The sequence below is a fragment of the Strongylocentrotus purpuratus genome, unplaced genomic scaffold, assembly GCF_000002235.5.
Source record: "Strongylocentrotus purpuratus isolate Spur 01 unplaced genomic scaffold, Spur_5.0 spur5_scaffold_13, whole genome shotgun sequence".
In the NCBI taxonomy this organism is placed as follows: domain Eukaryota; kingdom Metazoa; phylum Echinodermata; class Echinoidea; order Camarodonta; family Strongylocentrotidae; genus Strongylocentrotus; species Strongylocentrotus purpuratus.
The window spans coordinates 19731810-19750419 of record NW_022145598.1 but is presented as its reverse complement, the minus strand read 5'-3'; the positions used below and the strand labels follow the sequence as shown (position 1 = coordinate 19750419).

The window sequence follows — 18610 nt, the reverse complement described above, 5'->3', positions numbered from 1 at the left end:
CTCTCGTTTAGATAATACGCCGCTCGTTAACATCCTGCGCTCTCCGTGCATCCCTGCCAGCCATTAATAATTCTTCAGCTCCCCCATCTTCGTGCAGCTCATCCGGTGAAGGAGGTTGACGAGAGGACGAGATGAGAGAGGAGAGAAGGAGCTGGGACCATAACAAACGGATCATTATCATTCACTGATGCAGGCCTGCATCTCACAGTGCTCCCGCCTATAATCCTCGGGATAGTAAATTGCAAAACGCGTAATTCTACAGGGAAAATAGTAAACATGAGACCAAATTGAAGACAAATTGCACATTTTCCATGGATCTAGATGTAGAGTTGACTGGTGTCTACATCACCCAGGCAAGACGATGTATTGAGGCGATATTCATGCCAATGTAAAGGTAAGGCACAGAGGATTTATTGCAGTTTAATACGTCTAGCATTTTTGTATGAAGAATTATAATTAGCGTACTCCGATCACGAGATGAAGAAAACGTAGGGAACTCTTATGCACTATTTGGCAATGTAATTCACCAAATCCATGTATTTGTAAACATATGTATATATATATATATATCTGACGAAATATATTGACACCGGTAGTAGTATAATGAACTATGTGGGATTTTTTATTTCAATTGTAACATTGTATGTGACATATTGATACTCATACATATACCACTTTTAATATAAACTACGCACCTGTTATTCTGTCATGTTCTTTTTATAAATCACGAGTATGTTCCCAGCGCTGTTTATATATGTCGTATCCCCACACACATGTAGATTTTTTTTTTTAGAAAGTATCAAGACCATTTAGATGTAATATCCGACCCCCACCCCATATTATCTCTTTGCTCATAATAATAAAGTTAGAAAATTAGTTCCTATATCATAGGCCTACTACAATTTTGTAGGACAAATCTATTAGACTCGACGTTGATGGTATAGATTTAACAACCATCGCTGATTATGTTTTGGTTGATCTACTTCAATTTCTTCTATGCTTCCCGCTTTTTCAATTTTATAATTGGCAATCTGTTATGACCCCTTTTTATGGAGGTTTGATCCTGTTAGTGCGATCGTTCAAGTGACGAGTTAATGATATGGATTTGTGTCTATAATGGTAACGTTTGGAAATAAATTGTAACACAAAGTGAATGACTTTCCGCTAGGGATATGAGCAAATTTCTCGTTACACGTTTCCCTCATGGACTGTTTGCATTAATATTGTATGCAATATAATTTACCAGACTCGCAATTCGTTGTTCTTGTTTAGCCTTGACATTTTTTACTCAGTGGTAATGAAGAATAGAACGGGAATAGATGAGACAATGTTCATTCATGACAACCAGTTGAACGTAAAGTATTTACAATGAGTATTACTCTTTGCAATGAACCTTTAAGCGTAATTATGAAAAAAGCATTCTTTACATTTTGAGATTTTATAGAGTTTTGGGTAAGGTAATAAAAACAATTTTTAAATCGATTTTGACGAGATTAACTTAATACACCAAGATGATTAATTAACTTGTTTCCGTTAAAACTCTGGTACCTGATAACATACAATCGGCTATCCATGCAAATAGGATAATCAACGATATTTTACCGAACATCATTATCATTATCCAGTATGGGGGGCTTAGAATATCGTAATACGTACGATGACACCGGGAGCCGTGTTAGGATAATACTTGGGAAGAGAGCTCGGAGATTCTTGTATTCTTTTGTGTACATGTGCCTAGCGATATTGGGGGGGGGGGGGGGGGGCTTGAAAGGAAGAAAAAAACCTCTAGAACCTACTGAATGATCCAGGCGAGTGTTATATATGTTCAACAAGTTGGAAAAAAAAATTACTGCACATTCGCGAAGGGGAATTCCAATTTGGTGTCTCTTCTCATTCCCTCCCTCTGTTTTGAGCCATCGAATCTCCCAATCTAGGACACCTAATCAAAATTCAATTTACATGGAGAAGGGCGGGAGCGTGTACCTGATGCATTTTCTTAAAACACAACCATGGACAATCTTCTATACTAGGTGAATTCATGTTTCATGTTAATTACGCCTTATTCGCCTCAGGGCATCTCATTTTGGATGATGAATTAATTTACATTTTGTTCTATTACCAACAGCAAATGAAATGATTTTGTTTTGTTGTAATACTACATTCTTTCGTTTGATATGGTAAGCCTACATACATAGTCCTTTCCATTCCAAGAAAATTGTATAACGTTAAAAAATATATATCGATATTATCTTTAGAGCTTGGCTGCCCTTGTCACATTTAGGCACAATTTGGATCATGTTCGGAATATATCATGCCCTGTTGTGAAAACAAGTGTGCTGAGGGGGTGGTGTGCTTAACATATGAATTACATGGGAATTTTACCCTACACAAAAATAGTCATTTCCTATTTTCAGTATTAGGAAAAATATATATTTCAATAAAAGATGCAGATTGCTCCAAAATAAATATTTTAGAGCAAATTGTTGATTTTTACAAATGTTGACAAATATTAAAAATGATCATCACGAAGTATGAACGCTTTTATTGCAAGTAAGGTCTGTGGTGTAAAGAAAGACATTCATAGAAATCATCATTTCACTATGATTTCTCCATGAATAAAAATAATACCGAAGGCATTCCGGAATGGCACAGATTGTCAGCTCTCTTGCCCTCTATTCATGTATTTAATAGTAATATGTTAAACTAAGTAATTATTTCGGGCTGTACTTAGAATGATTAGTTTCTCAAAACTTAATTCTACACCGAGTAATTGAAAACGAGCTTGCTAAAAATGATTGGATCATGGAGATTATAGTTATATTTCCATGATTGGATTTCGCATTTTTGATTTTTAAATGACACCGCTGTCAATATAGATCACGGCGCTTCTATATTTAATAACCTTCTTATTTTCATCATATCTTTTTCCAATTATGATTTATAAATACCTGGAATCCTACGTAAATCGCAATTATCACAAACTATAAAGTCAATCTAACACATGAATCTTCGATAATAAAAGTATGTATGGCGAAAGATGAAATTGCAATTAGACGTCATTTTTCATTATGTTTAGTGTCTAACAAAATCAATTTAAAGAGGCTAAAGTACGTTTAGCGTTAGAGTTAGAAGAAGGATAAAATCTCGCATTAGGTTTAAAATGCAGTCTAACCTTGGTAATGAGTTTTTTTTTATGAGAGCAACAAATAATAGAATTGTAAAGGCTTGAAATAGATCGGGCTAATAGTACGAAAGATATGAGTGATGGTAATATGAAGTCACTAAATCTTTGCGAATCTTTGTGAATCTCAAATTGGCATTATGGTCAGTGGATTATTGCGTATAGACGATCAATTTTCCTGTTAGTTGTGTACACAAATATGAATTTCGGACTCATTCTAAAGGGTTTTCTTCATTAGGGCACACCTCAACGTATATAATACATAATAGATAAAAACATGTATATCTTATTCTATTTCGTTCAAACTGTCACAACTTTGCTTCCCTGACTTTTACTGCTTTTTACTAGAGTTGCATTATCCTTTAAGTTAATGGAAAGTTAATGATGGATATTTTGCCGTCTTGTCCCTTGTAAAACTACACCCGTCATGTCAGCTAATCTATTGCTCTAGGCTAAATGAAATATTCTAGAAAAGTACTTCATCAGATAATGTATTACCGAGAGTGCATTTCTTTCTGCAAGATTAAGTGCTCGAAATATCGACTTTAGGAGGACTCTTTTAAATGGCATTTTTGACAGATTCTAATTCTGATTGATATTAAAAGGAAAATGTCCCCACAATAACATTTGAGCGACACTGTAAGAAAACAACTATGATCTTGCACCTCGTTCTTTTGATTTCTATTAATATTTCATGGAAAACATTTCAGAAGGTTTATATACATTATCTTCCATCACCAAAATGACGGAAACCTCTTTAGGCATGTGCGTGTGTGTAATTGGGTTTTACAGACGTGTATCAATCAGATATGATTATTTACGTCTGGGGACCGACCTTTAAAAGTCACCATCCGAAAGACGTGACTCAGTTTCGAGCCTGTGTCATCGGCTGAATCTATAAGGGGTAGCTTCTTAAATATCAAGGAGCAGTTGTTGACTTTAATATTGAATAACTTATCTAACAGAGGGTTTAGATGACCATGGTCAGAGTAAGAATATTGCAACAAATATTTAGAATATCAAGGGTCACACCCTAAGATGAGTCTCCTCTCCACGCATTGCATTTCATCGTAACGCCCGCACACAAACAAGCACGCACATACACGCACCCAAGAACACGCGCGCGCACACAGGCACACATACCTATCAAATACCTTTCTTTTCCAACGAAAAAACTAATGAATGCCGAAGGATATATCTTCGGATTTATATGAGTTTCAGGGGGAGGGGTACACCAAAATGTATCCCTTAACCGTCCTAACGACCCCCCCCCCCCCACCTCCACACCGCCCTGGCACACACGCACACACACGCACACACACACACGCAAACATCTCCGCGTCAAAAACATTTATTTTACAACGTACAAAAATCAGACCTTCTCTGTTAAAAGGCCCCTCTCTTTTAGCATTCCCCTCGGTATAGAACTAATTTAGAATTTGATTTTGAAAGGCTTGTCTTCCTGATGTCGCCAATGGGACACTTTCTCCATATTGGTTACAACCCGACCTTGAAATTGAACGCAACCGTAACGGGCAATGTAGACATCAATGACCTCTCACCAGGGACACTTTCCCCTTACAGAGACCCTCAATGGTACATATAATTCATCGATCGTTAGGAGAACAGGGGCCCACCAAACTGATGTTGAAGGTCTTGAATTATTCATCCAAACTCAAGTAACATCATGTTGTTGTTTTTTACACACAATCGATTTCAATATGGCCTTGGTTCAGACGATTAAGCAATTTGCAAGACGTCGGGCGTTGTTTATATTAATGTATCTTGTTGTCACTTTGACTTCAGTCTAACCAACTCCTTGGTCTAACATCATTACATGTTTCCATTTTTGTACTTATAACGTTAACCTATTTGTGATGATACCTTACGTCTTCGATGCTACTTTTCAGAGAAAGACAACAGTAACGAAATGTAGAAATAATGATGATAATACCCTGGAATCTGGGCACATTTAAATATGATGAAATACTTAATACTACCTCACGGATTATCATCATTCTAATTCCATAGAAGTGTGAACTAGGCCTATATGTAAATAAAATATATAATATTTATAATAATAATAATAATATTCAGTTTTTATATAGCGCATAATACATCTAAGCGCTTTACAGAATATACAATCACCCCGGTCATGAATTTAATGCTGAACGTGTTTTATTTGCATGTGTTCACAGTATTTATGAATCCTGGTAATTACAAATATAGATTCTAGCAAAATAGTGAATGTTAAAGTATATAATTAATTGTTAATGCGTTGGTGCTAAATCTGAGTACGGACCCAAACACAACTTGCGGACTCATTCGTAAACGTGAAGTGTTTTTTTCAGTTATTTTCATTTGCAACAAGTTTCTTTTGTGTTTTTATACATATATAGTTTAAACAATCCATCCGTCATTTATGTTGCATTTAAACAATTCAGAAATTCAGTCAAACCAGTTTCTCCACTGTACTCTGGATAAGGATCCATTACTAAAACCTCAAGATTGGCTCAACTGATTTATTAACAATGTGGCGTGTCTGAAAGTGTAAACTGTTTGCAGTAATTCTGACCGCTTTGACGTATTTGCTCCGTCCTGGCCCCAACTGCCAGATAATAAGATCAGCTATAAAAACAAGACAACGCCGGTATTTTTCTGTATTTCTATATTGCTGTTGATAGATATTTATTTAAAGGTACGTCTCGTTCTGTATGTACGCCAATTATAATGTGATTCTAGTGATGAAATAATCTTGACATTCTGTTTATCCACTCCGCTAGAGGACCTCTTTTGAATTGAATCTGGGGGTGGATATCACATCAATACTTCATTCAGTATCCTCAATCTGTTCCCAATTTATTGTCATTTATAACCTGTGTTCCTTTCGGATACTGACAACAAGGTATTACATAGATGTACGTTGCCATGGGGCCAATATGGACGTCGCTGCTGGAGGGAAATCTAATGAATATTGATTTAACCCCCTCAAGAGGAGCAAATGCCAATATTGTAGTAAGAAAATACAGGAAGTAAAAGCAATTTAGAGGATTTAGGGGGAAGACGGAGAGTCCATAAGGGATATTGTAAAATTTACCCTCTATAGTAATTGAGATAGAAAGTGAAACAGAAAGAGAGAACATAGAGTGAGATAGAGACAGAGAGAGAAAGAGAGAGAGAGAGAGAGAGAGAGAGAGCAGAGACAGAGATACGAAGATAAACAGAGACGCAGATAGAATGTATCTTTATTTTGAATGTGTGTGTATATTGGTGTGTATTATGCAAGTATTTTTTAAAATTATTATTTATGTTTATTTTCTCGTTCTTGTTTGTTACAGAGCCACGATCACAAGCAAATTTCTTCTTCCCTTGGATCATAACCATTATATTGTACATTGACATTGTAGACTCTTTTATAAAGGTTGGATACAGATTTTAATTTATTTCAATTTAATCGAAAATAAGGAATGGAACTGCACAAGTGTGTAGTGTTTGTAAAGAGAGAAAGAAATTGGAAAGTTAGTGCATTAGAGAGACAGAAAGAGAGAGAAAGAGGAAAACGGAGGGAAAGAAGAAACAAATAAAGAGAGAGAGAGAGAGAGAGAGAGAGAGAGAGAGAAAGATAGAAAGAGAGAAGACAGAAAACAGTGAAAAGGAGAAAGAGAGCGAGAGAGAGAGAGAGAGGAGAGAGAAAGAGAGAAGGGGGAAAACAGGGAAAAGGAGAAAGAGAGAGAGAGAGCGAAAGAAAGGAACACAGAGAAGAAAGAAAGAAAGGAAAACAAAGGAAAATAGAAAGAAAAACAGAGAGAGGGGAAGAGGGGGAGTTTGGGCCTGGCTAGAATGTTTTTGCCCACATTATTCAGATCAACCCCTTTTCCACATTCTCAGTTTTTCTGAAAGGACTACTAATGGAATCATACGATCTATTTAATTTCCAAACACCAACTCGTGATGGAAGGGTTTGAACCAATATGTTTAGTGATGAAGCTAATCAAGTTTGAATATCCTATAAAAACTGTGATGTCAATCTACCTCAGTAGTCAGTACGATAGGTGCACAAACAGACTAAACAAGAGCGGATATATCGTTTGATGAGCGAATAAAAAGATGCATCATTTTTCTTGTATAACGAAAATCACATTCTAGACCCTTCTTATTCGATGTATAAACAAGAATTAATTTCAAGATTCTTCGGTGTCAAAATTTATATTGCTTTCACATAAATCCCGTGTTTATATTGGGATTCTTATACATATCTTCCTCTATACGCGTTTACGCCCAGTGCTACGCATAGGCCCTGCACACACAGTATAACAGCCGGTTTAAACCTCTACTCGTTTTACCAATCATTTGCTGAGAACCTAGGAGGGAAACAGGCAACTGATACTATACAAAGGTGAAGGAAAAGTATTTTACAATTTACATGTGATTTCTCGAAAAGGGGGCGTTATAAAAACTAAATCATTTCGGACAATCGTAAAACACACGACAGATGTACGTGTATATAAAAAAAGCACACCCTTTTCCCAGTTTACGAATTTGTTTTCTGTAATTTTTTCTCTCTAAACATGTGGATTATAAGGATGTTCTTATCATAAAAAGGTGAACATGTAAATTGGCATGAAATTCGACCTTACACTTGGAGCAGCAATGGACAAAGTGAGAAAATGGTTCCGTGTATTGAATGCCTAATTATATGTCATGAAGGCTAGAAAACGTAATTCCAATCCACCCAATACCTTAACACCCACACATAACTCCTAGAGCCATTTTAGGTCTTTCCCTCTCGATCTTACGCTTGCCCCATTTCTTTCTCTCTCTCTCTCTCTCTCTCTCTCTCTATCTATCTATCTCTCTCCCTCTGTCCCTAGTATGTCTCTCGCTGTGTGTATGTTTTCTGTCCATCTTTATCCGCTCTCTGCTTTCTCTCTCTTTCTCTCTCTCTCTCTCTCTTTCTCTCTCTCTATTTTCCTCCCTCTCGTTCTCTATCTCTCTCTCTCTCTGTATCTCTCTCTGTGATACCCCCACGCACTCAATCACCCACGTAATGCACACACACTCTCTTTCTCTTCTTTTAGGCACCTTCTAAAGGTATCAAGTTTTGGTATGGGGTCATGAATTTGGTTCAAATGAACATATTAGAAGCTTTGTACAGTGTATGCGATTTTACAATATTCAAATGATCGTTGTCGCGGTTAAAATCGAGTCTAAAGTGATGAAATTGTAAATAATAGACTCTTTATGTTGTATAGCTCCCTCTCAAAACTAGTTCTACATTAGCTTTAAAGTAATCTTTCTTGACTACAATCGACCGATTCACTATTCCCGTTTGAAAAGTATATATCAGAACTGCATATTCTGAGATTTTCATGGTCGCAGCTACCGTGGAATGGCATTAGGCGCTATTTGAAATATTTGAAATTTACTGGAAGCACTGGTAAATTTGTGATTATTTCTCGAAAGTATTTTAGGGGCTAACTTTGTAGGTGCTCATAATACACCCACAAGGGCATCCAAATATATCAAAACCATAAAGAAATACTATCCATTTAATTTACAAAATTTCCCAAAACTTTCCATTATCTTTAAAGGGAGTTGGTAACATTGTTCAGATCAAAGAATAAAATCTGAAAGGTTGAGTGAAAACAAACCATTATTAATGATAAGAATTTGGAAAAAAATGATCTGATCGATTCCTTACTTCTCCCAACTATATTATTATATTTTTTCTTAACATGTTAGGTGAATGTGAATCTTCACAAAGCAATGAATTGGCTCTTTATACCATTCCAAACATTAAAGTGTTGACGGATGTTTAAAAGCCTGTTTTGTCTTATTTTCATGGAAAAACGGTTGGGAAAATTCAAAAATTGGTCGGGATAATTGACTGTTATGGTGTTGCATAGCGACGCCTTAAAAAAATATCGTTGTGATTTGAGAATTTGTTCAGGATGTATTGCATGCTAGAGGGTTAGTACAGTAGAAGGAATCATTTACTTATCTAGTTGCTACATCCCTCCACAGTTCTCCCTTTGTCAAATCTACAGTTCACTGTTGTTGGGTTCATCTTCACCTTCATCATTCGTGAGTATCCATAGGGCTTGACAGTGTTATTATTTTGTTACAAGACAGGGGCAGATCCGGGATTTTTTTAAGAGGGGGGGGGGGGGTTAAAAATCGTTCCGAAAAACTTGAAAGAGAAAAATTAGGTTCACCACAAATTGAGTTCCTTCTTGGATCTCATGCCAAAAATCGGGTTGAACAATGGAAATTAGTCCGACATCTTATTTTTCCTTTAACCGAACGTGATTTTAGATCCGGGGTCGAATTTCAGTGAATTAGTAGAACACGGACCTTATAAATTTTAGAAAAGCACGTAGCGACTTTGACACCTACAGCCCCCTTATCCATCAATGTGTAATACCGAACGCCTTTTTTTAATAAGACACCTATTCCCAGCATAAGTTATAAGTCATCCTTAGGCTTTCATTCGTGTTCGCATCCAACTTCAAGATATTCATAGTAATACTAAGGTTAACACGACAGTCTGTTAACTTAAGGTTTAACTTCGTAGTTATGTTGTAGTTGGGGACGCAAGTGACTTCGAGATTATGCAAGCTTGTAGTCAAATGAAAGCTTTCCCCTGGCTTGTAATTAACTTTGAATACTCGTTGTTTTGGTCCAGTGTAAACGAACCCTTGTCGTTAGTGTATCGTCGTTTAGACCTATGATTTAAGGCTTTTGCAAAGTTTAATTGTAAAGCTATTAAAGACAGTCCCCGTGTGAACATAACTTTTAGGACGAATATGTGAGGGTCATACCAGATTAATTACGTTGCTCCGGTCTCTGTTAATATCCGCCCTTGGAGAGCAACGGCATATTTGCTTTATCCAGAGTGGTGCTTTTTGATACCAGCATTATACCCCCGGGTAATTTAGAACAAAGAGTTTGACTTTTCTAATTAAAGAGCTAACAAATTGTCCTTTCACTCAGTGATATATTTTATCTCGGTGCTATGACTTGCAGCTTAAATAGATTGCATCACCTTTTTTTTTCTTCAACATCACTGCGTTCATGAATCACATAGAAAACGACATTTTTGACAAACAAAAAGCATGACGACAATATTTTTTATAACATGACATAATATGGACAAATATATGGGAATTTATTTTCAAATATAAATAATAGCATCCTGAAGACATATAAATGAACAGTAATTCAGGATCGTCATACTGTGCTAAGCCAACCTCCCCCGCCCCCCCCCCCCCTCCCTGAGTTCAGTTATTTTCTAGCCGGTATGGAGACAAAAAAAGTTATAATAATTCTTTACACAGGACAACGACGCTGTCAATATCTGCTCACTTTCAGACTACATTGTTTATCATAATAAATAACATATATTAACAATAGTAATGAGCACCGAAAGGTGGACCTGTGCACTATACAAGTAGCCACTATTATTATTATTATTATTATTATTAACAATAATAATGATATAAGTAGTAACATATAAAGCCTAATCATGATGATAAGCGCTGTTCTATTATTAACCTAATGATTTCATTACCTATTTTACAACTATCATTTTACAACTAGCATCAATTAGGGGCAGTGTTGAGTATTCATAGCTATGCAAAATACATTTGCGGGTATAGAAATGATAAACGTGTCTCAAAAATGAAGAAAAATAATCAATAATTCCGCGACGATGTATCATCAATATATCAACCGTTATGAAAATGCACAAGTGGATTATCCATGTAGACGGACAATGTGTGCATGCAGTCGACTTGTTACAAATTACCATACGTGATCTCGATCCGTCGTCGTTCATAAGCAGGAGTGTGAGGTTCAATACTGAATAAGTCATCACAGTGGCTTCTCGTATATCGTTCATCTCCCTCGCATCTTACACCCGTGTTGCTCCAGTAGTATGACCATATGCAGCATTAGCAAGGCTAATGTTAACATTACTGCTATTATGGTGCTCTAGCATTGGTTAAGGCCAGAAGATGGGTAATATCTCTACGCATAGTAATAACAACTGAATTATTCATACCGTTTGTAATTCTTTTTTTTTTAAAATAAATTGTTCGTAACTCAAGAATGAAAAGTTGAATGGTTGAATTTGGTCTTTCGTTGAATATTCTAAGATATATATGTTAATATGTCACATTCTCACGAAAAATATTTTTTTTACATACGTGAGTGAGCATATTTTACTTATTACCCCCCCCCCCTCTCCCCTCGCTCTCTCTCTCTCTCTCTCTCTCTCTCTCTCTTTCTCTATACTTTTTTTCTTTTTATCTTTGTTTGTCACTTCCTAGATACGCATCAATTTATATTTCAACTTCCATCCATGATCATGTAATCAATTTCAATTTACATACCTCCGTTGCCAAGGTGAAGAGAAGTGTTTTATTATTATCACACTCTGCTGCAACTCCGCTAAATGGAATATGTTAACTCCATTTTGATTCGACATGGTTCCATTTCAGCCATGAATCCGATATGACTGAAACGGAATCCATTACGTGATGAATTCTTATATATCAAAGTTCACAAGTCATTACCCTATAACAAGGAGGAAACACTAATGAAAAACTGTTGTTCTGAGGAAAGAAAGTAGTATGTGGTAGTTTTTAATTTAGACTTTAACCATGCGACATTAAAGGAAATCTACTATTTCACTTCATTTTTCACTAACTTTTGCTGTATTTCTAAACTCACAGGTTAATTTTTGAACCCTTTTTGTTTTTGTTTTTTTGTCTTTAAATGGATTCATCCGAATTTCCAGATACATTCTCATTTTTTATCACATTAATTTTAATTTTCTACCCCGGCCCGGCTTCGTTCATGCAATGGGGGACGCCGCATCAAAGTACCTAACTATCAGTGGCGTATCCAGAAATCAATAACCGGGTGCTCCCCCACCGCCCCCCCCCCCCAACAAAAAAGGGCAGAGTGTCTCTGGGTAGCCCCCGCGTAAATTCACTTTATGACGTATTTTTAGGGGCGGGGAAGTATCGGTGTTGAAACTACGAGAGGGGCTACAAACTGGCACCAGTGGCGAAGCATGGGTCAAGCCAATGAGGTGGCGCTGATATCCTTGGGGCCGCAGGTCTTACCCACCCCCCCCCCCCCAACCTCCCTTATTTTTTAAATTTCTGTTTCTTTCTGTTTCTCTCTTTCTCTCTCCCCATTCTCTCTCTATCGCTCTTTCTCTCCATTTAAGTTTTCAAAGCTTATCAACAATCGGTAAGAGTGGAGGCATGTCACCTCCATGCAACCCCTCTACCTTCACCACGACCCGTTACACTCTTGTCTTGAGATTATTCGTATTTACATGATGCCAATTTCCAAATGCATTTTCCCCTTTTATCACGTTAATGTCTACTTTTCATCCCTCGGCCTCTCCAATGCGACGGGGGACACCGCATCAAAGTACCTTACTATCAGTGGCATATTCAGAAATCGATAAACAGGTGCCCCTCTCCCCCCCCCCCCCCCCACACACCTCCAAAGGAGCAGAGTGTACCTGGCGTAAATCCACCGTTTGCGACCTTATGATTAGGGGCACATCGCCTCCATGCACCCCCTGTATCTACCCCACGACCCGCCACGCTCTTGATCGTCGACACTAAAGAGAGTCTATTTCAGTACTTGATCATCTTCGTTTTATGGCGAGGTTGTGTTAGCCTCGAATCCCCTGGACTTTTTCCAAATGGATTTTTCATGACACCTGAGCTGAGTAATAATTGGTGTGAAATATGACTGGAGACGTTTCAGAGCGAACTCAAGGACTCAATTCCCCTGGCTAAGTAGCCTCTACTACTCAGTAAAAATGAAACAATTATAGTCTACGGAGCGCATTAACGGCACTCTAGAACGACTATTTTCATCAGCAACGACATTTATACTCAAGCGACATCGTACACTTATATTCAAGAAACTCAAGACATTTTTTTTTTAATCTAAAAGAAAAGCATAACAAATGAAATATATATTTACAATGGAGGAAGAATATGGAATCCCCTAAGAGAACGACACTTGTGATGGGGTCGCCCTATACAGACATACATATTAATTACACCGTGATTATAAATATACATACACGATGTATATAGGCTATATAAATTCAGACTTAGTAGCGAACTATACCTATTTATACATTATGCTTCGTTTAGACACATATTCATATAAATATCATTAGATTAAATGCTCAAAGAAAATGTGTCGAGCTTGTTATTCACGGCCTTCTCTAGAAATACAAAGATGTTCGCATCTGTTGCATTACCTTGGACAGGAAATACCGGCAAATTAGTATAAAGAGACACCGACGAATTCGAGAGATTGTATGGCACAGAATAATTGTTGTATTACGGAGTAGGCATACAATTTCATCTTTGCCATACCCTACCTGAGCCTCAGTACAAATGGAATTTTCACGAGCTTAAAGACAACTTTCGTTTCTGGCCATTTATATATTATAATGTAAAAGAAATGATTGAGAAAGGTAAATGATGAGGTACTTTCAGATGATTGAATGTAGATGTCCTTAAATCCTCAAGATGATAATGAATAGACTCAATTTTGTGGAAGTCACATATTGTGAAGAGCACTCCACATTTAAATAAATATGTGGGACTACCCTCACATATGGCATGAAACTTTGATCTAAAATTTTAAAGCTTTTTCACGTCATAATTCGGAAATGAGGGCATGTGAAGAGGAGTACAAGTTCAGGGAAAGATTTCTACTATACCATATTCTTCTACATTGACTTTGGCATTAAAAGAACGAGAACGCTCATAAATTATTGTCCCCTCTTTTCCAGAATTCAACCTTCTCTTTAAGATGAGGCGTAAGAAAGCCATACGCACCTGGTTTTTGGCAATGCATCAAAACCACTTTTCGTATACTGGGGATGCATACAAATGAAACTGCAAAAAATAACGCATAGTCAATCCGTTTCTCCAGTTTATGCTGTTTTTGTATATATAACCTTTTAGCGCATAGCGAATAGCAGTTTCAGTCGAGGTCACACGTAAAAGCATGGATGATTTCTATTCGGTATATTTTGTTCATAGCGTTTATGCATAATACTGGAAAGCACACAGGGATTTTATTTGATATTCTCTTTTCGAGGAAACGTGTGGGAGTGTGCACATACAAGGGATTTTTAAAAACGAAAGAGATCAATACTGTGAAAACTGTGCGTAGATTGGTGTGGCCGATATCCAAAGGCAGTGTGTGGGCGAACGATTTATATATTTTCATTTGCCAGTCTTGAAATCTTATGTTCAAGACTTTGCCTTTGGAACGCCCTGAATCCAGGTATCTGTGGAGAAATGCAATCCCTACTACTCTTACCTGGATGTTCTGTTTTTTCGTAACCACAGCGATTACATATATACGTATTCTCTAGATGATCTTATTTTGATTTAAAGAAATACTTAAATTGGAAAACTGTTATTTTTCATTTATGTTGTCATTCATAATTATTCATATCTCGGTGTCATAAAATTGACGAGTAGCACTAGGCTGAACAAGTCAGCTGACAGAAAATGTATACAAATAAATAATATGCAATGCAATTTTGTTATTATGAACATGAGAAACATGTTACTATGATATTTCGTGAACTATTGTATTTGTAAGTGCATTCTCCATTTGACCATTGTACAACCTTAACCTCTTTTAATTATAAAAAAAACACTCATTTACCGAAAAAAGTATGGTTGCGTCTAAAAGTTTGTTTAAACGTTAGATGCTATGTTTTTTTTAGAATGAGTCACATATGATTTGATAATTGAATCACGGTAATTTGAAATTCACAAAATACAACAGGTAAGGTAATTGACTTCATGTGAGTATAGTATTATGTTAGTAGCCTATATCTCAAGCTAAAGCAGCGCGCACGCAGAACATATGGATTGGTACTACAGATTACATCGAATTCAAGTATCAAAATAATATGCAATGCATTAATAGATCAAAGGTGGAATGAGGGCCGCGCGTGTGTGTGTGTGCGTGTGTGCACGCGGGTGTTTGCTTGCGTACGTAAACTTTATTGAATGCATATCATCGTTCGATATAATAAAGTTCACTCTGAAACGTCTTAAGCCATATTTCACAACAATTTCGTTAAGTATGTCGATCGTAACAAAATACATTAATGTACGTTTTGTATAAATACCAAGTTATTAAGGATTATCACTCCTGAATATAAATTCTAGATTATCTTTCATTTACCATTTGGTTTTTATTTCTCTCTCTCTCTATCGTTGATTGCAGATCTCCATTCACACATCGACGAGCACCACTAGCCATTAATCATCCTCTCGTATTGATCTTCACGACATCTGCGTCATCCGCCCGCACAATCCCAGGAAAAGGAGCGGTAAATAATACTCCAAACACACTCCGGCTCAGATCGTCTGCATCAACACGCCGCTGAAATAACGGTGGTTTTTCAAATACTCTAGATGGTAGTAGCGGGTGGTTTCTTCAAGAACCACGTGAAGTGATTTACGATAACAACGGACAGGAAAAGGAAAATACGACATCTTTATCTCTTGCGTTTTGTGGTTTATATAATTGGCGCCTCGATTTATCGAAGGAGGAATCCCCCTTTTTTCATTTTGTCGGATAGCAACCCATTTCGAGCAGCTGATACCCTAATTGTAAGTGTTGCCTTCACCTCCATTTGCTCACGTCAGCTACAGCCTCGTAAACACCTTGGATGAAACATGGCGATTATGATAATGAGAGCGCAATTTGTTTGTTGTACATGGGATAGAAAGTAATTTCCTTCCTAAAATCACTTTCTACGTAAGCTTGTTTTAGATGATACAGGAAGCAATTTCGTACGTAAAACGATTATCTAAAGTGTCCTTGTTTTTTCTACCATATTCATCAACAAACTAGACAGAATCGCGAGCACGATGATTATGTGATTGAAGTTGGATTCCCTAGCAAACGTCATTTCATCTGATGAGGAAATATGATGAAAGGGATGATATTTCCTAGCTACATGACACAATCTATGAGCCACATCAGCAATTACACGACTAGAAATACTTGTATTGACTTGAAGTAGCCCACATCTTATCTCTTGCCTGTTACAAATACCACCTTCTGTTTACGTCACTCACCGATTTCATTACTCGCAACAAAATATTATATGAGATGTTGAATTGATTTGCGCGCAGCCCACGCAGTTCTCGTGTGTGATTTTTGTTATTTCATGCTTTGAGCCTACCAGGTATAGGTTGTACGGGACATTGATAGTTACAGCTTATTTTTCCGTGCCTTCGCATCTTGAGTTGTTGATATCCAACCATTGTGTGGGATTTTTTGCTTGCACCTTTTTAGAATAAGAGTCTACTTCCAACGGATTTGATGTACACAACGTGAGAGACAATTTGATTCCTCAACATGGAAGATCAAAGTTCAAGTGGCAATGACATCCCTGGGACATCCTATGGTGATGGGACCAATGGATCACATGGTCAGAACAAAGCACCAAGACATGTGCCTTCAACGTCAAAGGAAAGTCCGGTCGTAGCCAGACGGAAAATCACGCGTCCTCCACGTCTCGAGAGCGTTTCGGAGAGTGAAGTGAGCAGTTCCAATGTTGAGTCCCCATCTTCAAGTTCAGAATTCGGTATCAGGTCGTACCTTCATAATTTCTACGAGCCAGAGCGAGGAATGCGGAGCAAAGATGATCTCTTCCTTGGTGCAGATCATCAATCGTCCATGAAGAACAATCGCCATGACTCGTGCTCCACGCATTGTTGGAGAAGACGGTGCTCCTGTGCTGCGCATTGGTGGAAAGCAGGAGTCTTTGTCGGTGTTAACATTCTAATCCTTGCGGTGCTAGCCCTACTGATAGGGTACTTGGTAGAACCTAAGCAGGAGATCGTGGACTATCGGGCGGACGTCGCCGTGGTGGACCAGGACAACGCCGCGTTTAATCGCAAACTCGACGCAGCGAAACTTGCTGGGCTAATCATGCTATGTGTTGGAGGATTTATTGTCGCTGTCTCCCTATTGGTCCCTAGCGTGTTGACCTCATCGTCCGAAGGCACTGGTCATCCAGGCGGGGTCAACGTCGATCCCGATGACCATTTCCCACCGTACATGCCCTTGAAGACTACAGAAGACCCTATGGCCGAGGACGGGATACCGTATACCTCTGAACTGTCCAATGTGCAACCTGAAAGGTCAGGGGCGGAATCTATAGTGGCCGGGAAAGGAATGATTAAGGTCCAGGCCAGTTGAAACGTTGTGGTACTATGGAAGGTCTAAAGTTTGTTGAATTTAATTAGTAATCTATCATTGATGAGGTGCTTTTAGTAGGAGACGAAAATGAAAAGGGATGACGTTTTGCCATCATGTCGGTTTTTTTCAAAGAAATCCTTATATTTTCGATTTGATTCCACTTCATTGGGATATGAGAATCACATCATTCCAGCAAAACGACTGGAAATTTGATAAAATCGTTTTTCATACAGTATTATTTTCAAAACCACGATGTATTATTAATCATGTTTGTAAAGCCTCTTGAAATGTTACATGCAGTTGTCTTGTAAGAATGCTAAAGGTAAATTCGAAGCAAGATACAATTTTTTTCTTGCAGAAACCAATTAGGTTTCGTGTGGCATTATGCAAATTTCGCCATGTCCATGTGTACTGTCTTTGTCACGATTGGTGTTGTGCAGACGGGAAAATGGTTTTGTTCTTGCAGAAACCAATTAGGTTTCATGTGGCATTATGCAAATGTCACCACAATGTCCACACTTGATTACCTGTATTGTCTTTGTCACGATTGGTGTTGTGCAGACGGGACATTGGTTTGTGAGCTGTTCTAACGCCAGTTATCATGGCATATGTACGATGTTTCACACTTTGTGTGATAAAGAGTCATATTTTCTACACACTCTGAATTACGAAAAGAAATATGTGTTATCAAAGAGACACATACATTTAGAAGAGTAAAGCCTCGTTCAGATATGACGCGGCAGATCGCGGCGGTTGTGTTATTTTAATGATGACGTAATGTGTGATGCGCTTCACATTTCTGAATCTTATAACGCAGAGCTCAATGAATACGCACAACTCCTTTGTTGCGCGCATTTGTCATTATGTTTACACATTTTAACAAACTTCGGCGGTCATTTTTGTGTGTTTTTTTTTGCAGCGGTTTATCGCGCCATATTTGAAGAGGCCTACTACGACTGAATGTTGTGGCGGATTTGTAGAGGCGTATGTCCTCGATTAGAATGTGTTTTTTTTTACACACTTGTATCGGTTGATTTATTGATTGTCAAAGTTGAGAAACAGCTGAATAAGCTTAGTTATTGGACACGGATGTATAAGAGCCATTAAAGGATGAATGTGATTAAATGTGATTTATTTCAT

At 37.6% G+C, this 18610-nt stretch overlaps 1 protein-coding gene across 1 annotated transcript; it reads left to right on the top strand.

Annotated features, from left to right (window-relative positions):
• LOC105444779 (neurensin-2-like) lies at positions 1–18610 on the top strand. Its single transcript, XM_030983119.1, has 2 exons — positions 1–394; positions 15482–18610. Exon 2 carries the CDS (start codon positions 16625–16627, stop codon positions 17468–17470), a length of 846 nt encoding a protein of 281 aa, XP_030838979.1. The 5' UTR covers positions 1–394; positions 15482–16624; the 3' UTR covers positions 17471–18610.